This window comes from Salmo trutta, chromosome 18 (assembly GCF_901001165.1).
Source record: "Salmo trutta chromosome 18, fSalTru1.1, whole genome shotgun sequence".
Taxonomy (NCBI): domain Eukaryota; kingdom Metazoa; phylum Chordata; class Actinopteri; order Salmoniformes; family Salmonidae; genus Salmo; species Salmo trutta.
Genome location: NC_042974.1, coordinates 28,604,427 through 28,627,854, shown reverse-complemented (window position 1 = coordinate 28,627,854; position 23,428 = coordinate 28,604,427). Strand labels below are relative to the sequence as shown.

Here is a 23,428-nt window from a genome sequence, read left to right as displayed (position 1 = left end):
AAATGGTTGAGCTCTTTTAAAACTGTATTCAGTTGCCTTTATTATGAAAAAAGAACATAGTGTTTTATATATGCAATTCTGTACTGAGATATTCCACAGGTAATGGCTAATTTGCATACAGAGTCTAAGTTACTGGTACAATATATTTGCCATATAAATGTAGAATAAATTATTAAAAACAAAATGTTCCTACATACCCACCAAGAATCGCAGACAGATCTTTCCGTATCATACAGTCTGGAAGTACAACATTTATTTATTTTTCAGTTTAAATGTGACATGTTGAGACAAATTTAATGCAGAGATTAAGTCAAGACTACTCCGATAATGTACTGAAGTCTACAGAACGAGCAAATCAGATCTTACATATATACACACACACACCATGTATATGTACATATTTGTCATTAGACTTTTTTGCGAGACAGTGAGACACTGTTGTGCAGTTGGCTGACCGCATATTGGCGAATAAACGCCTTCGAAAGGGGACAGAGATCTACACTGATACAAACAGAAAAATAACCGAGAAGAAAAGAGGGGGACAGAAGAAGATAACATCATTGAATTTGACTACAGACCAACCCTGCAGTAGGAATGCAGTGAGATAGACACGCACACATTCTCATTAACCTTCACACAGATGGGGGTGGGGGTTCAAACAGAATCCATTGTTTCTGATGAGGTTCGGGTAAGGGTGGGGGGGGTAAAGCCACTCCAGGAGGGGGCCAGGGGAGGTCCAGTGAGTGACTGACTGCTAACAGATAGCCTGGAAAGTACTACTAATCATCAACTACCAGGGCATAAAGGGAGGGTGATTACCATACGTTTTTGTTGGTAGTACGGCTACAGTACAAATTCAGGCAACTTAATTTTGTTTTCGCTCTCACACTCTCGCTCAGTTACTGTTAAGCTGGGTGGGTGAGGCATGGTGCAGAATGGGGCCAGGTGGAGGGGGGGTGGTTGAGGTGAGGGTAGAGGTGTTGGTGGGGTTCTCCCTCTCAGCAGCAGCCCCCCGAGGCAGGTTTGACAGGCGTACTGTCGATCTTGACATTGGACCTCTCGTTGCCTCCGGTCGTAGCCCCAGGGCCCATCCTCTTCTTTATCTCAGCAGCCATGGTCATGAAGGCCTGCTCCACATTGGTGGCGTTCTTGGCACTCGTTTCCAAGAACGGGATGCCCAGGGAGTCTGCAAACTCCTGCAAAGAAAGGAGTGGAGAGACTGGGTTAGAGAAGCTGCTGCATTCGTGACAGTACTGTACACTATTACTGTTACTATTTTACTACTGGGTTGCAGACAAAGATCCGATTGTGTCCAGAAACATTTGGTTTGTTTGGGGGCCTCAACAAAATATCAAATTTGAAAGTTTGGAAACCACAGCTGTAGACTATTTTTTCAAATAGTTAAATAGAAAAATGCATTACTCCTGCACCATCTGATAACCCATTGACTTTGATGGAAGCCCTTACCTTTGCTGTTGTGTAATCCACCACTTTCTTTGTTGTCAGGTCACACTTGTTCCCTACCAATAGCTTGTTGACGTTTTCACTGGCGTAACGGTCGATTTCCTGTAGCCACTGCTTGACATTATTGAAGGACTCCTAGAATAAGAAAGAGAATCAAAACCAGCATGTCAGGGTAGGCAAGATATTTGTAAAGGGCTCTATTCAATCAGATCCACTTTAGCCGTCATCCGCATAGTGGTTGTGTTGGCGGTGTCGGAGGTGAAAATGCGTTAAGAGCTTTCAAATCCACAAGCAGCACCTGGCATTAAACCTAAAGCAGACGTTGCCATTGGCTGCATAGAGTCGCATTACGAGAAACCCCATGCAGCCATGTTAACAAATTCAAACAATGGAACGTGTGATGTAATCAAGACCTCGATTTGGCTGACAGAAATCCTCATTATTTTGTTTAGTGATTTTCTATTTGAGCATCATTATTTCTCTATAACCTACACTTTCTCATTCTGAACTTCTAACGTGAGTGGGACAGATGTGGCTTCGGGACAATGATCAAGAGCAGCTGCTCACCGATTTGACAGCGCCAACGCAGCTACACTTTTGACACCGCGAAAACATCAGCTATGCGTTTTCGGCGATCACCGGTTAATGCTTGCTCTGATTGAATCTAGGCCTTAGTCTTTCAAAATACTAGTTAACCTGCACTCCGGAATTTCAATTAAAAACAACTAATAGTGGAAAATAATCTAGAAAACCCAAACACAGTGAAAAGGTAAAGATGTGCTGTGCTAAAGAGGCAGACTGACCTGGTCTGTGACGTCATAGACTACGATGATGCCGTGGGCTCCTCTATAGTAGCTGGATGTGATTGTGCGAAACCTCTCCTGCCCTGCCGTGTCCCACTGTCAGTATCAACACACAGCAGAGACGCTCAGTCACCGTCACAAACGCGGGAAGGCCAAACACACACACACCTCTGCCAAATAGATGCTGCTTCATAGCACATTCAACTGTGACAAATAAGACCAAAACACACAAATGAGAGAAGGGTATTTCTAACTGATATTTCACCATTTTGTAGTCAACCGTGATAGTCTTAATAATATAGGCCTCTGCCTTTGGATATTTGGTTAGGTTCTAAAATACCTACAATGGCATTTTTTTGGTCCAAATGTGGCCAGATGCTGAAATACATACTTGTTAGTATAACGTGGAGCTTCCCCTTTACACAGTAGAGGACAATAGAGATGTGGTCGGGGGGAAGCACTTACGATTTGAAGTTTAATAGTCTTTCCGTCTAATTCTATAGTTCGTATTTTGAAGTCCACTCCGATTGTGCTAATGTAGCTTTCTGTGTATGTGTCATCCTGGGGAGAAAGGAAAGGGGAGGAGTCGGTGTGGGAACATGCAGATGTCCTGCTCAAAGTACAAATCCTTAACCTTTTATACATTCTTAGTCTAGAGAAAAAAAGGAATCAAAATGTAGGATCATTCGCCGCAATAGGAGAGTAAACCAGAGAATGTTGATTTAACATAAAGGAGTATTAATACTATAATATAAATACTATTCTGTGATCGATTTGACCTTTTCACATTACAGGGCATCCAGTTCTTACCTTCTGAATTTAGTCCAATATTACATTATTAAGAGGACTACAATTATTAATATGACTAGGTCAGCCTTTGAACAACTAATGAGTGACTACGAGCACCTTATGAATGGCTATGAGACACTACGGAACATGGACGGATTAACAGGACACTTACTGCAAATCGGAGTAGAAGACAAGACTTTCCGACACCAGAGTCACCGATCAGGAGCAGCTTGAATAAATAGTCACTGTGGAGAGTAGAGAGATGTTTTAAAACAACAGGATTCCAGGTTTCCCCACACGGTTTCAACAAAAGTAGCTATAAAAAAAAATAAAAACGCTAGCCTTGTCAGAAACCATTGGAAGCTTGCCTCTAAACTCTGTAGACAGCATTAGCTCTGATGGCTTCCTCAGACAGAACAGTTTCTTCTCGCTTCACCGTCTCTCAAGGAGAGATTTCATTGTGGTGTTGCGTCGGACAATTCAAAAGATGCCATTGCGGTTATATTGCTTTCAGTGCCTTGGGCAAGATACTGTGTTGGGTTAACTCTCAGCGGAACTACTTTGGTCACACAACCATACCATCAACAGAGAGGATGAGTCTGATGTGTTATAATGCTTGCCTAACGCCTTTCACGCTGACCCCTTTATAGACAATCACACCCAAGTTGAAACCAGGCTAATTCAAGCCTGAGTCCAAACACAAAGAGATGCAATCCTGCATACCTTTTAGGTACAGAAAAGAAGAGATTTCAAAGGACGTCTATTGTCTGCAATTTCAGCAGACAGTGAAACATTGGGTTTGGCAGGGAAATGAAACCTCACGCTGCTATGACCATACAGATCTGTGCGCGATCAGCAAAACTAAATATCAGTGGGGGAGCTCAACGTTTCAGTGCTCACGTGATACACACTAAACAATGGCATTTTAAAAAAAGGATGAAGACTGCACTGTGAATGCCGACAGCATAGTATGTTAAGTGGAACACAGTAGGAACTCAGTAGGCCTATGCTCAACTTCACTAAGAAGCCTTCTTTAACTGAGCTCATGTCATATCAGCCTGATGCGTGTTCAATGATTTGTTACAAACAGAGCTGCTGTTGAATTTGCCAAAGCTCTCTGTAGTTCATCAGCTCAGGTTTCAGAGTGCTGCTAACCTTGATCCGGTGTGATACACATCACACAACACGCAGACTAACACTTGCACAAAAAAAGCCTACATAAAAAACGCACACAACAGAAACAGTCAGACACACGTAGGGACATGCACACTGGGTGGAACGAGGCAGGGGTACCTGTGCAGCAACTCACAGTGAGGAGGAAGAGGTGTGGGCTGAGGTGTGAACTTAAGATTGGGTTGACATGGGGCTGTGAGCTCTGGTGATGCTCACCAATATCAATGTGTGACAGACAGTTGTAGCCTTGATGATGATGTTCTTAGATTCAAAAATTGGACATCTTATCACACTGGCTTTCACAGCGTAACAACTGCTTATGAGCTTGCCAAAAACTGATCTTGAAACGATCTGTAAAACACTAAAACACCATTCCTTGGCCCACTGATGCTTGCTAAAATACACCAATTCAGGCTATGGTCATTTACAGTTGAAGTCGGACGATTACATACACCTTAGCAGATACATTTAAACTCAGTTTCACAATTCCTGACATTTAATCCAAGTAAAAATTCCCTGTCTTAGGTCAGTTAGGATCACCACTTTATTTTTTACTTCTCCTTTATTTAACCAGGTAGGCCAGTTGAGAACAAGTTCTCATTTACAACTGCGACCTGGCCAAGATAAAGCAAAGCAGTGCGACAAACACAGAGTTACACATGGAATAAACAAACGTACAGTCAATAACACAATAGAAAGAAAGTCTATATACAGTGTGTGCAAATGGCGTGAGGTGGTAAGGCAATAAATAGGCCATAGTAGCAAAGTAATGACAATTTAGCAAATTAACAATGGAGTGATAGATGTGCAGAGGATGATGTGCAAGTAGAAATACTGGTGTGCAAAAGAGCAAAAAAGTAAATAAAAACAATATGGGGACGAGGAAGGTAGATTGGATGGGCTATTTACAGATGGGCTGTGTACAGCTGCAGCGATCGATTAGCTGCTCAGATAGCTGATGTTTAAAGTTAGTGAGGGAGATATAAGTCTCCAACTTCAGTGATTTCTGCAATTCGTTCCAGTCATTGGCAGCAGAGAACTGGAAGGAAAGTCGGCCAAAGGAGGTGTTGGCTTAGGGGATGACCAGTGAGATATACCTGCTGGAGCGCGTGCTACAGGTGGGTGCTGTTATCGTGACCAGTGAGCTGAGATAAGGCGGGGCTTTACCTAGCAAAGACTTATAGATGACCTGGAGCCAGTGGGTCTGGCGACGAATATGTAGCGAGGGCCAGCCGACGAGAGCATACAGGTCGCAGTGGTGGGTGGTATATGGGGTAACAAAATGGTTAGCACTGTGATAGCAAACTGGATGCAGTCTGAGCAGAGTGTTGGAGGCTATTTTGTAAATGACATCGCCGAAGTCATGGATCGGTAGGATAGTCAGTTTTACGAGGGTATGTTTGGCGGTGTGAGTGAAGGAGGCTTTGTTGCGAAATAGGAAGCCGATTCTACATTTAATTTTGGATTGGAGATGTTTAACACGAGTCTGGAAGGAGAGTTTACAGTCTAGCCAGACACCTAGGTATTTGTAGTTGTCCACATATTTTAAGTCAGAACCGTCCAGAGTAGTGATTTGGAGGTTTGTTAGCACAGTGTCCAAAGAAGGGGCAGATGTATACAGAATGGTGTCGTCTGCGTAGAGCTGGATCAGGGAATCACCCGCAGCAAGAGCGACATCATTGATATATACAGAGAAAAGAGTCGGCCCGAGAATTGAACCCTGTGGTTCCCCCATAGACTGCCAGAGGTCCAGAAAACAGGCCCTCCGATTTGACACACTGAACTCAGAAGTAGTTGGTGAACCAGGCGAGGCAGTCATTAGAGAAAACAAGGCTGTTGAGTCTGCCGATAAGAATACGGTGATTGACAGAGTCGAAAGCCTTGGCCAGGTCGATGAAGATGGCTGCACAGTACTGTTTTTTTTTTAATTAATTATTATTATTATTTTTTTTTTTTAATCGATGGCGGTTATGATATCGTTTAATATCTTGAGCGTGGCTAAGGTGCACCCGTGACCAGCTCGGATTTCACAGCGGAGAAGGTACGGTGGGATTCAAAATGGTCAGTGATCTGTTCATTAACTTGGCTTTCGAAGACTTTAAAAAAAGGCAGGGCAGGATGGATATAGGTCTGTAACATTTTGGGTCTAGAGTGTCACCCCCTTTGAAGAGGGGGATGACCGTGGCTTTCCAATCTTTAGGGATCTTGGACGATACGAAAAAGAGGTTGAACAGACTAGTAATAGAGCATGCAAAAATGGCGGTGGATAATTTTAGAAATAGAGGGTCCAGATTGTCTCGCCCAGCTGATTTGTACAGGTTCAGGTTTTGCAGCTCTTTCAGAACATCTGTTTTCTGGATTTGGGTGAAGGAGAAGCTGGGGAGGCTTGGGCAAATAGCTGCGGAGGGTGGAGCTGTTGGCCGGAGTTGGGGTAGCCAGGAGGAAAGCATGGCCAGCCGTAGAGAAATGCATGTTGAAATTCTCGATTATCGTGGATTTATCAGTGGTAACAGTGTTTCCTAGCCTAAGTGCAGTGGGGAGGAGGTGCTCTTATTCTCCATGGACTTTACAGTGTCCCAAAACTTTTTGGAGTTAGTGCTGCAGGATGCAAATTTCTGTTTGAAAAAGCTAGCCGTTGCTTTTCCTTTTCTGGAGTGAACCAAGGGCAATATCTGTTCTTAGTTATGAATGTAAAATGTCAGCATAATTAGTAGAGAGAATGATATATTTCAGCTTTTATTTCTTTCATCACATTCCCAGTGGGTCAGAAGTTTACATACACTCAATTAGTATTTGGTAGCATTGCCTAACTTGGTTAACCATTGTTTAACTTGGGTCAAACGTTTCGGGTAGCCTTCTACAAGCTTCCCACATTAAGTTGAGTGAATTTTGGCCCATTCCTCCTGACAGAGCTGGTGTAACCGAGTCAGGTTTGTAGGCCTCCTTGTTCGCACACGCTTTTTCAGTTCTGTCCACAAACTTTCTATAGGATTGAGGTCAGGGCTTTGTGATGGCCACTCCAGTACCTTGACTTTGTTGTCCTTAAGCCATTTTGCCACAACCTTGGAAGTATGCTTGGGGTCATTGGCCATTTGGAAGACCCATTTGCGACCAAGCTTTAACTGCCTGACTAATGTCTTGAGATGTTACTTCAATATATCCACATAATTTTCCTTCCTCATGACGCAATCCATTATGTGAAGTGCACCAGTCCATCCTGCAGCAAAGCACCCCCACAGCATGATGCATCCCCATGCTTCACGGTTGGGATGGTGTTCTTCGGCTTGCAAGTCTCCCCCTTTTTCCTCTAAATATAACAATGGTCATTATGACCAAACAGTTCTATTTGTTTCTTCAGACCAGAGGACATTTCTCCAAAAAGTACAATCTTTGTCCACATGTGCAGTTGCAAACCGTAATCTGGCTTTTTTTAAATGGCGGTTTTGGAACAGTGGCTTCTTCCTTGCGGAGCAGCTTTTCAGGTTAAGTCGATATAGAACTCGTTTTACTGTGGATACAGATACTTTTGTACCTGTTTCCTCCAGCATCTTCACAAGTTCCTTTGCTGTTTTTCTGGGACTGATTTGCACTTTTCGCACCAACATACGTTCATCTCTATTAGACAGAACGCGTCTCCTTCCTGAGCGGTATGACGGCTGCGTGGTCCCATGGTGTTTATACTTACGTACTATTGTTTGTACAGATGAACGTAGTACCTTCAGGCATTTGGAAATTGCTCCCAAGGATTAACCAGACTTGTGGAGGTCTACAAATTTTTTTCTGAGGGCTTGGCAGATTTTTTGGGATTTTCTCATGATGTCAAGCAAAGAGGCACCGAGTTTGAAAGTAGGCCTTGAAATACATCCACAGGTAGACCTCCAATTGACTCAAATTATGTCAATTAGCCTATCAGAAGCTTCTTGAGCCATGACATAATTTTCTGGAATTTTCCAAGCTGTTTAAAGGCACAGTCAACCTAGTGTATGTAAACTTCTGCCCCAGTGGAATTGTGATACAGTGAATTATAAGTGAAATAATCTGTCTGTAAACAATTGTTGGAGAAGTTACTTGTGTCATGCACAAAGTAGATGTCCTAACCGACTTGCCAAAACTATAGTTTGTTAACAAGACATTTGTGGAGTGGTTGAAAAACGAGTTTTAATGACTCCAACCTAAGTGTATGTAAACTTCCGACTTCAACTGTATATGAGCTGAAACCCCAGTAGGATGGACCCATGAAGACAACAAAATGCTGAGCATTACCAGTCCATACATCCTGTCCCACTCCCAACCGTGTGAATTAGGGAAGCATGATCAGCATAGCCTATCAAAATAGGTCAGACCAGCAAAAGACAAACCTCTAGCAAACTATACAGCTGTTGTCCACTCATGCTCAGTTCTAACTGAGGCACACACAGAGTTCTCTCAACCCCCTCCACTCGGTATGCTGTATTTATTTAACAGGGGCATGTGCTACGCAATGTGCCATACAACTAGGCTACACACAGAAAGGTACGGAAACTCCATTAAGCTGATTAAGCATTCCACAGTAGAAGGGAATTCAGCTGGACTTCAGATCGGACCCTCCTCCACTCTCTCCAGTAGTCCAAGGAAGGCAGGCAGGCTCGGATGAACCTGGGCGACGCTCTAGTCTGACCCAGCACCAAGGCTAAGAAACTCAGAGACAGCCCTGTTTCCTGCCTCCCTGTCCTTTTCCCCCCCTCGCCCATTGTTATGAATTACAGTCATGCAGTCTTCGTTAAGCAGATGGTTGAGGACAACAATGACAGGCCCTGTGAAAGGCTAGTAGTACCGCTGACTAGTCTTGAAAGAGAGGGGGAAATAGAATACAGCAAACATCTGTCCGCCCCACTATCACAGTCAGCGTTTTAAGTGGGATTGGATGATACTTTGTATGCTGCAAAGACAGACACCAAACACGATACCGCCCACCATTATTCGACTTCCACATCAGCTGCTCAGCTCCGGCAGACAAAAGATGGGCTAGAGCAAGGCAAAAGATAATGAAAGCAAGCGCTCTGCAAAAAAACACACTAGGGCAGGGAATTTCCTGGGATCTGATGAGACGATATTATCGCGATACTTAAGTGCCGATACGGTATCTATTGCGATTCTCACGATTATATGTATTGCGATTTGATACTGCGATTTGATATTCCAAACATATTGCTCACTATACACTAAGTGTACAACCATTATGAACACTTTCCTAATATTGAGTTTGCATCCCAAATAATATTACGATATTTAACTATCGATTTCCCCCCCCCCCCATCACTAAAACACACTGCATCAGATATAGCCTGTTTTCTGCAGGGTTCTAACTGGGAACTCAGAGAACCCCAAAGACAGTTTTTCTGGTTGACCAGGTGCATTTGAGTCCATGGAAGTAGTGTGGGGATGGATAAGTAGCCTACCTCTTGCGAGGACTTTAGTGTAGCAAAAGATGCTGAGGGAGATGTTAAGGGCTGGGGACAATACCCTATGAAAGTCCAGCCTACTTCCTGGTACATTATACTGAGCCATGAGTGCATAGAACTCCCTTCCATCTCAAATAACGCAAGTGAAAAGCAAACCTGGTTTCAAAAAACAAATAAAGCAACGCCTCTCCCCCATGTGGCCTACTTGTTGTGTGTTTGTACTGACATGTATGTGTAACTGATAGTTGCAAACACATGTTAATTAAATAAAATGTAAATTGTAAAGTCTTGTTTTTCGTTTTTTTTCTCGTTGTGTCAGACCTCAGTAAGACTAGCTGTTGCCATTGGAGTCGGCTAACGGGGATCCTAATAAATCTAGTCCCGTACTGTTTTTGAATGGGCTTCAAAATTATATCATCAAAGTCATGAAAACATGGTCATTTAAGATGCGGCAATTTCCTGTACGTGGACAGTATGTGTTACTACATTACACAACCTCACGTTGACTACATCGAATTGAGGGTAATTACACATCCTTTCTACCTCTGATTAGTGATGTTAGTATACAAGCTTATAGTAAAAACAATGACAAAATCAACTTAAAATAGATCAATATCATTGGTTTTGTACAGTTGATTTTGTCATACGCGCTGGCCGTCTTAGGATGTTTCAAAGTCAAATGGCAGGGAAAATTCAAGACGCTCTCCGTATAAAAGTAGCTGATCTCACACCAATACATGGATCTGCGAGTCAAACTATCACTCAAATAGAAGCCAACCCTAGTCACTGTTGATATCCTACAGCGGGTGGTGATTTGTTTAAGTTGAATAACAAAGCAACTGATTTGTTTCCTTCCCCGTTTCGGCAACCTCGCAAAACTTCCATCCGATATTCTGGATGAAGGTCTTCAGCAAATTCTCTTCTAACCAGTGATATAAAAAGTATTCTCAGATTCTTTGTGGCCTTTGAATAGTGTTAGTTTAAAACAGCGCATACACCCCAAACATTTGCCCTCGCTCTATTGACTTCAAATGTAAGTGTGTGTGTGTGTATATATATATATATATATATATAACATTAGTCAACGGGAAGCAGCAACAGCATTATTTCCAACTTATGTTTTAGGAATATAAATTTACTTTTCACATTCATTTCCAATAGTATTCTACTTAATTAAACGTTAGGTAAAAACTGCTGAATGAGTCCAAAAATGTTATGATTTATTTATTTTGATGATCTAGAGTGATAAGGGGCATACAACTAGATTTCCTTCACAGAAAATACATAAGTGCAACACATTCAGCAGAAAATAGCTTCATTTTCATCAGATGTGCAACGCTATTTGGCTAGCAGCCACACAAGTAAATGAGCATACAATGAAAAAGCAAGGTATTTTCGGCAAAAACGATGCATCGCCATCATATTTCTAATGTTTATCATAGAAAGAATGCTGCCAGCTACATTTCCTAAATGTTTTGCTTGAAGTTAATCTGAATTTTAATTGAATAAAAGTAGGCTACACTGAGAAAAGTACCAGAGAAAGTAGCTACACATCAGTCAAGAGCGCCATCTGCTGATACAATGCCCGTTTTGCGACCCCTGTTATGTCAATACCAAATCATTTCTGAGTAACAAATAAGTACGTTACCGTGATTGTTTTCAATAAAAATTGTCAAAAATAGCTTCTTAGCAAAGGTCAATTTCTCAGCTAGGACTGTTTAAGATAGGTCTGAGTGGGGAGGGGAAAAATGTGCTGTTATTGGCAAAGAGGTTTGGAACTCTCTCTCATTGGTTTATTAACTAATTTACCGCATGGTGATGTCACCATGGGAGGCCAAAAGTCCATCCCACCAAACAGGTTGAAATTTCAGGCACTCTTTTCAAACAGCTCTTACACTAAAAGGTAATCGATTTCACAGTATTATTCCAACTGCATAATGTAGATATGTATAACACAGGAAAATACCATTTTGGACTGCACTGGGCCTTTAAAAGTTCAATAACAACTTATGAATAATATACCCCTTGAGGTCTCAAAGAAATAACTGATCAAAAGAGAACCATCGCGCTCTCCCATTAGCAAGGGCTGGATATATCGATAAAATTCTGTATTTCCACACGGTTTAAACTAAGAATTAGATTTCACCTTGTTCCTATAAGCCACATTTAGACTGTACAAGAACAATGTTCTTATCAGATTTTGCATATCGTTTATGAGTTGGCCCCACATATTTATGAACGGCTTTGCCTGATGTCCTTCACGGTGGGCTGGCTCATGAATTGATGTGATGTATTTAGGTGAGCAGACACCTGGGGCAGTTGATTTGTGAGTTGCCCTTCGTGCCCGCTCCCATACCCTATAATTGTTTCTTTTTGTGACAAATTTGTATACAGTTAGACCAGAGGGGCCAATGATTGGCAGATGAGTGGCAACCCTGATTAGAAGCACCTGCTCCTCATCTGTTGTTCTTTAGAAATACTTTTTGATTGAAAGAGAATTGTACCTACACAGTGAAGGCTGTAAAGCCGAAATGTCTGTACGCTATCCTTGATGCAGTAAAAAATGTATAACATTGAATAATGAAGTAAGCTTTATGCAACATCTTTGAGTGCGAACCCATTAAACCTCTGTCTCAAATAAATGTTATGCCTTCTCTAAATGGGGGTAACAGCCCAGTGTGCCTGTCAAAAAAGGAAATGGCTACCCTTGCAATGCAAAAGCATATTCACCATCTTGTGTAATCAGAATAGATTCTGAAGAACATTTCAAATCAGATGTTCACAGCCATGCCATGCAGTGGGACTGTTGAATAGATTAGATTTTGATTTTTAACTGAGCTAAAATACATACTAAATATGTATCATAAAACACCAACCTATATGTCTAAACCACAGGATTCCGGTAATTGCCAACATGTTTAGTGGGATGCTAGACAAACCCGTGGCTTGCCCAACAACCCAATGAGTGTGTTGAAAGAGGCATGTCATATCGCATGTGACCTACACATGACTGACTCAGGATGTAGAGTCGGTGGGTGCCACTGACTCCTATCATATTGCTTAGTTGCTTTCCACTTGAGGGCCAAATTCACAGAATAACATGGATATAACGTTATAGAATCAATCACAATGCTTAGTTCACAAATTTGGTTTATTGTCAATGTAGTTAACTAGCATCAACCAGTGTACTAGCTAGCTACATTGCCTAACCAGCAAGGAGTTGTTACCACTGTGTGGTATAGCCACAGATGAAATCGTTATAGATATAACTAGCTAGCTAATATTAATTATTGACCACAAGTGCGCAAAAGGCTGCAGTAATGTAACGTTACACATTGGGATATTGACTTGACTGGCTAATGTTAACTAGTTAGATAACGTTAACGTTAGCGATAATCACAACATATCTAATGACATGTACAGTAGCTAGTTGACATGCCCTTTGCCAGCCTACTATAATAAAAAGGTAACTAGCTAAGTAACTTACATTAGTTAGTACTACGTTACCAACTAAACTTAACTACTCTGCCCTAGCAGTTAACGTTAGCTAATTAATTTTGAATAACTATGCCGGTGCTAGTTAGCAACTAAGTTAACTAGCTGACTGTAAACACATTTATTGACATTGATTAACTTGTGTGAAACGTTAACATGACCTCAACAAAACAACACAGTGACTAATGGTAGCTAACTAACTAGTTTGCACTTTTTAAATGGACAGAACACAAAGAGGTCAGATAATGTTAGCTGTGTAGCTAGCAGAACAGCTAGGCTAGCCAACGTTCAGTTAGCTACTGTACTTACTATTCGGGATTCATCTTGGACTCGTCACAGTAAATCCCCTTTTCTTATAAAACGGCACTCCCTTTCGCTCTGAAAAATGTAAATAAATAGTTAGCTAGCTAATTCCTTTGGAGAAAAAAAAGTAACTAACTAGCTGGCAAGGTATTCCTCCAAACCCAGGCTAGTTGTCTTAAAACCAAAATGGCTGCTAGTATCAACCAGGAAATAGCAACTCAAACACTGAACTGAGAAGCCCTAGAGCAAGATCAGCGATTCTCAGAAATCGTAGTTTGTTCCCAAAGGCACGTCTTATATTGAGTATGTTCTGCCGTGCCGAATATGACTACACTACCCTAATGACAATGTAGCTAGGAAACTAGGCTGGTCGATGTTTCGTTTGCCCCTTGCGCCTGCAGTCAAAGCTTACGTCATTACTAGTGAAACGTGGCATAATTTTGGCGTGAATCACTCTGGCCTGGGGAAATCAATTACATGCACCCCGTCTAGATTAATCAAGTCTATCATATGTTATTAAATGAATCATAAAATGAGTGCTCAAAAAACAAATTGTTCCTCTGTCAATAGGTTCTCAAAATGTACAGTATGATGGTCTGTTGGATGAGTAAATGAATGACAAGGACCACATGGAGGATACAATGGCAAAACTAACGGAAGGCACAGTCCAGTTCCCTCATGAAATTGACCAGCCACTTCTGCTCATACATCGACAAAGGTTAGCTAAATGTTTACATTCAGAAGGATCTTCCATCCTGAAATGTTGAGTCATAGTTAGTGTGAGTGACATCATGTCAGCCTAGGATGGTCACCTGTCAGACCTGTCAGCACCTGCACAGGTATGAGTCAGTTAGCCCATAAACTGTGCATGTTAAAGGCGTTCACAATTTCACAAGTAGGCTAAAGCTAGAAACTTCCTTTCCACAGATTGGGGAAAATAATTATGCTACATACCATTATTACATTATTTTCATACCTGTGTGTAGGCCTACTTTAAAATATAATTTCAGACAGCACTATTAGACCCTTATAGTAAACATACAATCGTTTTATTATCAATTACTATCAATACAATTCAAGACATCACTGATAACAATGACACACCCTTTATTTTACTGTACATGTGTCACATTTTTCTGTGCCCTCCATTTCTGTGGAATTTGGAAGCTGAGTACTTGTTTCCACATAGTCCTTCCCCTGGACCCAGAATGTGTAGGGAAACTCCACTGAAGAGGCAGCCCCTACTTCACCCTAGAGGATAGGTTTCAATCTAGTGTTAGGGAGTCGAGGAGACAGAAAGACCCAATCTGGTTTTTGTGCAACTTAATTTATTTATATAACAATGACTACTCTTTTTATTTATTTATTTATTTCACCTTTATTTAACCAGATAGGCAAGTTGAGAACAAGTTCTCATTTACAATTGCGACCTGGCCAAGATAAAGCAAAGCAGTTCGACAACATACAAAAACACAGAGTTACACATGGAGTAAAACAACATACAATCAATGATGCAGTAGAAAAAAATAAGACTATATACAATGTGAGCAAATGATGTGAGATAATGGAGGTAAAGGCAAAAAAAATGCCATGGTGGCAAAGTAAATAAAGTATGGCAAGAAAAAACACTGGAATGGTAGATTTGTAGTTTGAAGAAAGTTAAAAGTTAAAATATAAATAATATGGTGCAAAGGAGCAAAATAAATAAAATAAATAAATACAGTAGGGGAAAAGGTAGTAGTTTGGGCTCAATTAAAGATGGGCTATGTACAGGTGCAGAGATCTGTGAGCTGCTCTGACAGCTGGTGCTTAAAGCTAGTGAGGGAGATAAGTGTTTCCAGTTTTAGAGATTTTTGTAGTTCGTTCCAATCATTGGCAGCTGAGAACTGGAAGGAGAGACGACCAAAGGAGGAGTTGGCTTTAGGGGTGACCAGAGAGATATACCTGCTGGAGCGCGTGCTACAGGTGGGTGCTGCTATGGTGACCAGTGAGCGGAGATAAGGGGGGACTTTACCTAGCAGGGTCTTGTAGATGACCTGGAGCCAATGTGTTTGGCGACGATGATGAAGTGAAGGCCAGCCAACGAGAGCATACAGGTCGCAGTGGTGGGTTGTATATGGGGCTTTGGTGACAAAACGGATGGCACTGTGATAGACTGCATCCAGCTTGTTGAGTAGGGTATTGGAGGCTATTTTGTAAATGACATCGCCGAAGTCGAGGATTGGTAGGATGGTCAGTTTTACGAGGGTATGTTTGGCAGCATGAGTGAAGGATGCTTTGTTGCGAAATAGGAAGCCAATTCTAGATTTCACTTTGGATTGGAGATGATTGATGTGAGTCTGGAAGGAGAGTTTACAGTCTAACCAGACACCTAGGTATTTGTAGTTGTCCACAAATTCTAAGTTAGAACCGTCCAGAGAAGTTATGCTGGATGGGCGGGCAGGTGCAGGCAGCGATCGGTTGAAGAGCATGCATTTAGTTTTACTTGTGTTTAGGAGCAGTTGGAGACCACGGAAGGAGAGTTGAATGGCATTGAAGCTCGTCTGGAGGGTTGTTAACACAGTGTCCAAAGAAGGGCCAGAAGTATACAGAATGGTGTCGTCTGCGTAGAGGTGGATCAGAGATTCACCAGCAGCAAGAGCGACATCATTTATGTATACAGAGAAAAGAGTTGGCCCAAGAATTGAACCCTGTGGTACCCCCATAGAGACTGCCAGAGGTCCAGACAGTAGGCCCTCCGATTTGACACACTGAACTCTGTCAGAGAAGTAGTTGGTGAACCAGGCGACGCAATCGTTTGAGAAACCAAGGCTACTAAGTCTGCCGATGAGGATGTGGTGATTAACAGAGTCAAAAGCTTTGGCCAGGTCAATGAATACGGCAGCACAGTAATGTTTCTTATCGATGGCGGTTACGATGTCGTTTAGGACCTTGAGCGTGGCTGAGGTGCACCCATGACCAGCTCTGAAACCAGATTGCATAGCGGAGAGGGTGCGGTGGGATTCAAAATAGTCGGTAATCTGTTTGTTGACTTGGCTTTCGAAGACCTTAGAAAGGCAGGGTAGGATGGATATAGGTCTGTAGCAACTTGGGTCAAGAGTGTCACCTCCTTTGAAGAGGGGGATGACAGCAGCTGCTTTCCAATCTATGGGAATCTCAGATGACACGAAAGAGAGGTTGAACAGGCTAGTAATAGGGGTTGCAATAATTTCGGCAGATAATTTTAGAAAGAAAGGGTCCAGATTGTCAAGCCCAGCTGATTTGTAGGGGTCCAGATTTTGCAGCTCTTTCAGAACATCAGCTGAATGGATTTGGGAGAAGGAGAAATGGGGGAGGCTTGGGCGAGTAGCTGTGGGGGGTGCAGTGCTGTTGAATGCAGTAGGGGTAGTTAGGTGGAAAGCATGGCCAGCCGTAGAAAAATGCTTATTGAAATTCTCAATTATAGTGGGCTTATCGGTGGTGACAGAGTTTCCTATCCTCAGTGCAGTGGGCAGTTGGGAGGAGGTGTTCTTATTCTCCATGGACTTTACAATGTCCCAGAACTTTTTAGAGTTGGAGTTGCACGAAGCAAATTTCTGTTTGAAAAAGCTAGCCTTGGCGTTTCTAACTGCCTGTGTGTATTGGTTTCTAACTTCCCTAAAAAGTTGCATATCGCGGGGGCAGTTCGATGCTAATGCAGAACGCCACAGGATATTTTTGTGTTGGTTAAGGGCAGTCAGGTCTGGGGAGAACCAAGGGCTATATCTGTTCCTGGTTCTAAATTTCTTGAAAGGGGCATGCTTATTTAAGATGGAGAGGAAGGCATTTAAAAAAAATAACCAGGCATCCTCTACTGACGGGATGAGGTCAATATCCTTCCAGGATACCAGGGCCAGGTCGATTAGAAAGGCTTGCTCGTTGAAATGTTTCAGGGAGCGTTTGACAGTGATGAGTGGAGGTCGTTTGACCGCTGACCCATTACGGATGCAGGCAATGAGGCAGTGATCGCTGAGATCTTGGTTGAAAACAGCAGAGGTGTAATTAGAGGGCACATTGGTTAGGATGATATCTATGAGGGTGCCAGTGTTTGCGGCTTTGGGGTTGTACCTGGTGGGTTCATTAATAATTTGTGTGAGATTGAGGGCATCAAGCTTGGATTGTAGAATGGCTGGGGTGTTAAGCATGTCCCAGTTAAGGTCGCCTAGTAGCACGAGCTCTGAAGATAGATGGGGGGCAATCAGTTCACATATGGTGTCCAGAGCACAGCTAGGGGCCGAGGGGGGTCTATAGCAGGCGGCAACGGTGAGAGACTTGTTTTTGGAGAGGTGGATTTTTAAAAGTAGAAGTTCAAATTGTTTGGGTACAGACCTGGATAGCAGGACAGAACTCTGCAAGCTATCTCTGCAGTAGATTGCAACACCGCCCCCTTTGGTCGTTCTATCTTGTCTGAAAACGTTGTAGTTAGGGATGAAGATTTCACAGTTTTTAGTGGACTTCCTAAGCCAAGATTCAGACACAGCTAGGACATCCGGGTTGGCAGAGTGTGCTAAAGCAGTGAATAAAACAAACTTAGGGAGGAGGCTTCTAATGTTAACATGCATGAAACCAAGGCTATTACGGTTACAGAAGTCATCAAAAGAGAGCGCCTGGGGAGTAGGTGTGGAGCCAGGCACTGAAGGGCCTGGATTCACCTCTACATCCCCAGCGGAGCAGAGAAGGATAAGTATGAGGGTACGGCTAAAAGCTATAAGAATTGGTCGTCTGTGACGTCCAGAATAGAGAGAAAAAGGAGCAGGTATCTGGGGGCGATAAAATAGCTTCAAGGTATAATGTACAGACAAAGGTATGGTGGGATGTGAGTACAGAGGAGGTAAACCTAGGCATTTAGTGATTATGAGAGAGATATTGTCTCTAGAAATATCATGGAAACCAGAAGATGTCATAGCATGTGTGGGTGGAGGAACTGAGAGGTTGGATAAGGTATAATGAGCAGGGCTAGAGACTCTACAGTGAAATAAGCCAATAAACACTAACCAGAACAGCAATGGACAAGGCATATTGACATTAAGGAGAGGCATGCTTAGCCGAGTGATCTGAGGGTCCAGTGAGAATCAGACAGCTAGCCGGGCCATAGGTAGCAAGCTGGTGGAAGATGGGAGGGAGGTCTGTTTTTAGCCGCCTCGTGCATTTCCGTCTGTGGGTTAGTGGGGTTCCGTGTGGAAGGGGGGACCTGTCCAAGTTGGCAAAATAGTTAGTTATAGTGGCCCAAGAAAAGTGTCCGACAGACCTATTCAGATCGCAGCCGAAAAGACAGCTAACGATTAGCTGGCCGCAGATGGGCGATCAGGTTACGTCGCGACGGAGGGGCCAGTTGGACAACTCCCTCGGGCAGATAACGTCGGTGATCCAGTCGTGAAGACCCAATGGGGCTCCGCATCGGCAGTAAAACGGGTCAGGATAGGTGAGTTGTAGCCCAGGAGACACTTCAGCTGGCTAGCTCAGGAGTAGCCCACGAGTGGCTGACGGAATTCTTCAGCTGGCTAGCTAGCTAGCTCCGTAATAGTGTGTGTTAATTCCGAGACCGACGTTGCCAATAGTCACTCAGGTAGCAGCTAGTTAGCTGCAAGATCCAGGTGTAAATGTCCAGAGCCTGCGGTAGAAATCGAGGAAAGGAGAGAGAATAGGTCCGATATGCTCTGGTCTGAGTCGCGCTGTACAAAAACTGGCGATAGCTTTTCGAGCTAATGGATAGCTGAGGACAGCTAACCGTAGCTAGCTGAACTTCAACGTTAGCCAGTGAAAATGGCTAACCTCTGGCTAGCTTCTGTCGTGGAATTCAGATGAGGTAAATAATACTTTTTTTTTTTTTTTTAATTGATGAGGCGGGTTGCAGGAGAGTGCTTTGAGGTTGAGTATTTAGAATAAAAAAATGTAAAAAGATAAGTGAAGAAAAAATAGGTAAATATATATATATATACACGGGACACGACAGGACGTCTGAACTGCTACGCCATCTTGGATAGTTGGCTAGTTGGCTATACTCTGTATCGCTATAATATAGTACTAAGAGTAGAAAAGATACCTTCACGTTCAAGGCGATGAGTCCAATCTCAAAGCACTTGTCTGGGGCAGTCCTCCTGATGATGTCATCCAGGACAGTGTAACAGGCCCTGTTGGGTGATAACCCCTGGGGGATAGACAGAGAGTCAGTTGAGGTAAAGTTGGCCAAAGGTTCCAGGCAGGCTAATGCTGTGTGAATTATAGCTGGCTAGTTAGATTTCATGGGACAGTGTGGCTGCTCAAACATCTCAACCACAGGGCACATCAAACCTACACCTGACTCAGTATAAGGTTGACAAAGCAAAATGATTTATGACTTGATAATCTCATAACACTACCTGTTTCATCAGTTGAACAGCGTGGAAGCTTGGGCAATGACACATTATTTTATCACCATCACCTGTGACTGATAAGAGAAGTCATTAGAAAATATAATAAAAAATATATTTGAGCATTCAAAGAAAAGATCATCCAAATAGTTCACATACCTGCCGCAGCTCCCACCTGAAAAAAGTGAGCGGGGTTATACAATGACAGAGATGACAGTCATAGAAAAATGTGCCTGTTACACTTAGTGTGAACCTGCAATCTGACTGTTACTTCAGTTGGAATATTTTAAACCACTTTCAATTCAACATGCGTTTCCCTTGCTCTCGTGTTTTTTTATTGATCATAAGGATGTTAAACTGTGGTGAATTGGCAATGAATGAGATTCCCTTTAAGCGTACTGAAACCGAGACATTAACATAACAATAGTGTATTAAAACTTTACATAAACCTGCAATCTTTGTAGGATTAACAAACATGCAGTAAAATGGATTCATTGTGTAGTATGTCACATAACACAATTATCCAGAAAAGGCTTCTAAAACACAGAGGGAAAGAAGTTCATCAGTGTGTACAGTTCTTTGATTGAGTTGATTTTGGTAGCTGTAAACTTACCATGTGTTCAGCGTATAGGCCACATCCAGGTAGGGGCGAGTCTCCCACCCTCCCTGGTGATTTGAAGGGGGCCCCTGAAGTAGAAACTCCTGAAAAACAAGACATGAGCAAAATCAGCTGAATCATAATACTTCAACCTAACCTCATACTGTAGCTACTGTGGAAGTATCTCTAGATTCTGAAAAGAAATACTCAACGACTGGAGCTTGCAATATGTCGTTTACATAATAAATAAGAAAGAGCAAGAGAAAAAACAGAAGACACCAACTTCCTCACCAACAGTTATGTTCCCCATGTTGTCTAACGCTATAAGTCCTGTTGAGAAAGGGAAGAAGTGGTTAGACCTGATACTAAATATGTAACCTGCACTTTTAGACCTTGTTCCACAGATGTATTGTACCAACTTGTCTTGCAGGAATGGTCAGTAATTTAAAAAAGGGAAAGTGGGGTTATTTAACTTAGATGAGAAACTTTGATTTTGGAGATGGGGGGAATCGAGACTATTGTAAAGAGATTCCAGATTAAAAACAGTAGGTGTCTGGTTAGAGATCCATAAATAATGTAATATACAACCCAGACTAATGTGATTATATGGATTAGGACTCCCCCTAGAGGACCAAACAATTTAATGCACAAGTATCAGTCACATTTATCAGTCATTTTCAGTTGTTACAGTAGGTGTTCTACTGTCACTCAATGCTCTACAATGAGCAGGAAGATCATGATAAATCAACATTTTTAAAAAGAAAGCAGTTCAGTTCTCACCAAGTGTGTCATGTCCACTGACACTTTGCTTCTGTTCCAGAAATTCCTGCAAGAATGAATACGAGTTATAATTTGTAGTTTTCCAATATCTGTAATTTATATTTAAAATGGTTAGCCATGCCATTTTCCTCCAGGGAGTATTGGTACCTGGTAAGCCTTGGCTGAGTGTGCACTCAGCATGTTGTCATTGGGCTCTATAGTAAATCCCTGCTCTCGGGCAAAAGCTACTGCTCCCTCCCCAACAAGCAGACTGTGGGGGCTTCTGTCCATCACCCTACGAGCCACCCGCACCGGAGCCCCAACCCTGGAAACCATAGTTTCATACCGGTACATTTATTAATGAGCTTCCCGATGACTATTCATTTTCACAGACATCTCTTTCCCATGCCATGGCAGTGGTTTTAGCAGGTGGTTCTCTCACCCTCGTAGCGCTGCGACTGCCCCGAACCTGCCAGTGATGCCCTCCATGATGGCAGCATCACACTCCAACACTCCCCCACTGTTAGGGAATCCTCCCCTGCCCACAATGTGAAGCCCAGTCTTTGGATCATCTTCAACCTCTAGAAGAAATACAAGAGTTTCACAATGGACATAAGACATGCTGCACTGCGGAACTGTAGTAGGTGAGTCACCCATGCCAACTCATGCCAACCTGCCATGGCCTCCTCTACAGCATCTGTGGCGTGTCCTCCAGCGGTAATCAGGGACCGTATTCTCTCCACGGAAGGCTGAGAGAAACCCCATGTCCCCACAGCTGCCATGGTTCCGCTGTCTGAAGAACTCTACTGGGTCTAGGAGGACAAAATGCAGGGTTATAGTCCCAATCCATATGCTAATTCAAGTCCCCACATCCAAGGTCTGGGATAAACAAACGAGTAGATAAACAAATAGATTAACGATGCACTACTAGCACTTTCCTCTCATCATCTTCTTTCCTTCATGAGTCATCACCATCGGAAATGCTGGATTGGTGAAAGCAAGAGATCCCTACATATGCATTTACTGAGCAAAATAAAAGGGGTTTTAGAATATGGACATGACCAAGGATTAAACCCACTGATTTCACCACAACCGGTATTAGATCTCTATATGACTCTGGATACAACAACTAGGCTACAAATCATCATTAGATTCTGAGAGGATCCTTGGTGTAAGTAATGCAACTGCCATGCTTGTAATGATTATTGCATGTTTGTTTACATCAGTACTTGGGAGAGGGTAGCTGCTTTTATCAACGGGGTGTATTTACATACACTAGCGTTGCTCTGCCCAATTGTATTGGGTTGCACAAAAACAGGGAATTAGAGACCTTCCAAACGCGGGTCTGTTATAGACCCATTTCTTCTCTGCTTACCCCATGTCAAAATAAAAGTCCCCCACAAGTTGTTCATTTTTTGACCACATGACGCATTTGCTTAACTTTTATTTATTTATATTAATCGTCATAGTGACCAACTGACCGGCACAGTAAGTCGAAATGGAATTGTATTTAACTGGCTTCCTACGCACTGTTTTTGTGCAACCCAATACAATTGGGCTCAAAGCTAGTGTATGCATTGTAAATACACCCGCGTTGCTAAAAGCAGCTAGAGAGACTGGGTCCAAAGGCTACACATCGCCTACCTTAGTTCTCTTTCAGCTTCCCTGTACAGTACAACTCACATATATTATTTATGCTTATTTATGTTAAACTAAGCTGCCAATATCCCCAAACAGAAAAAAAAAAAAATAGAACCACTGCAGAATGTTGTCTACTACTAGCCAACGAAAGTGATTTTCTTCTTCGAGGAGGTTTAACTGTGGTTGGCATCCAATAAACTTTGCATTACCGCCACCTACTAGACTGGAGTTTAACTCCCTTATACATTGTTTTAAAAAAAATAACCCTACCATCTAACACTACACTCACAAATAAAATAAAAAATATTAATAAATTAAACCACCCTACTCCACTATTTAAATCTATTTAGTCCTACTTCAGGCCAACAGCCTGAAAGGATGGAACACCACCACTTAACACACATTATTTTACATTTTAGTCATTTAGCAGACGCTCTTATCCAGAGCGACTTACAGTAGTGAATGCATACATTTAATTTCATACATTTATTTTATTTTTTTCTGTGCTGGCCCCCCGTGGGAACCGAACCCACAACACTGGCGTTGTAAACACCATGCTCTACCAACTGAGCAACAGGGAAGGCTGTAACTCTT

The 23,428-nt window shown here is 42.4% G+C and overlaps 2 protein-coding genes across 3 annotated transcripts; both read right to left on the bottom strand.

The window, feature by feature from the left end:
- Positions 1 to 11: 11 nt before the first annotated feature.
- Positions 12 to 19,590, bottom strand: LOC115153142 (ras-related protein ORAB-1-like). The gene is made up of 7 exons (XM_029698232.1): positions 19,530 to 19,590; positions 13,475 to 13,543; positions 3,229 to 3,301; positions 2,733 to 2,828; positions 2,268 to 2,363; positions 1,468 to 1,599; positions 12 to 1,196 (listed from the first exon to the last, which is right to left on the bottom strand). Exons 2-7 carry the CDS (start codon positions 13,486 to 13,488, stop codon positions 999 to 1,001), a joined length of 609 nt encoding a protein of 202 aa, XP_029554092.1. The 5' UTR covers positions 13,489 to 13,543; positions 19,530 to 19,590; the 3' UTR covers positions 12 to 998.
- On the bottom strand, positions 14,495 to 22,990 carry zgc:153169 (N(4)-(beta-N-acetylglucosaminyl)-L-asparaginase). 2 transcript variants are annotated; one of them, XM_029698231.1, is made up of 12 exons: positions 22,838 to 22,990; positions 22,132 to 22,216; positions 21,867 to 22,005; positions 21,636 to 21,774; positions 21,362 to 21,518; positions 21,215 to 21,260; positions 20,726 to 20,764; positions 20,450 to 20,538; positions 19,996 to 20,011; positions 19,846 to 19,913; positions 19,530 to 19,634; positions 14,495 to 14,719 (listed from the first exon to the last, which is right to left on the bottom strand). In XM_029698231.1, exons 3-12 carry the CDS (start codon positions 21,973 to 21,975, stop codon positions 14,576 to 14,578), a joined length of 912 nt encoding a protein of 303 aa, XP_029554091.1. In that variant the 5' UTR covers positions 21,976 to 22,005; positions 22,132 to 22,216; positions 22,838 to 22,990; the 3' UTR covers positions 14,495 to 14,575. The 2 variants fall into 2 exon arrangements, with proteins under 2 accessions (XP_029554091.1, XP_029554090.1); XM_029698230.1 differs by lacking the exon at positions 22,132 to 22,216.
- Positions 22,991 to 23,428: the final 438 nt, after the last annotated feature.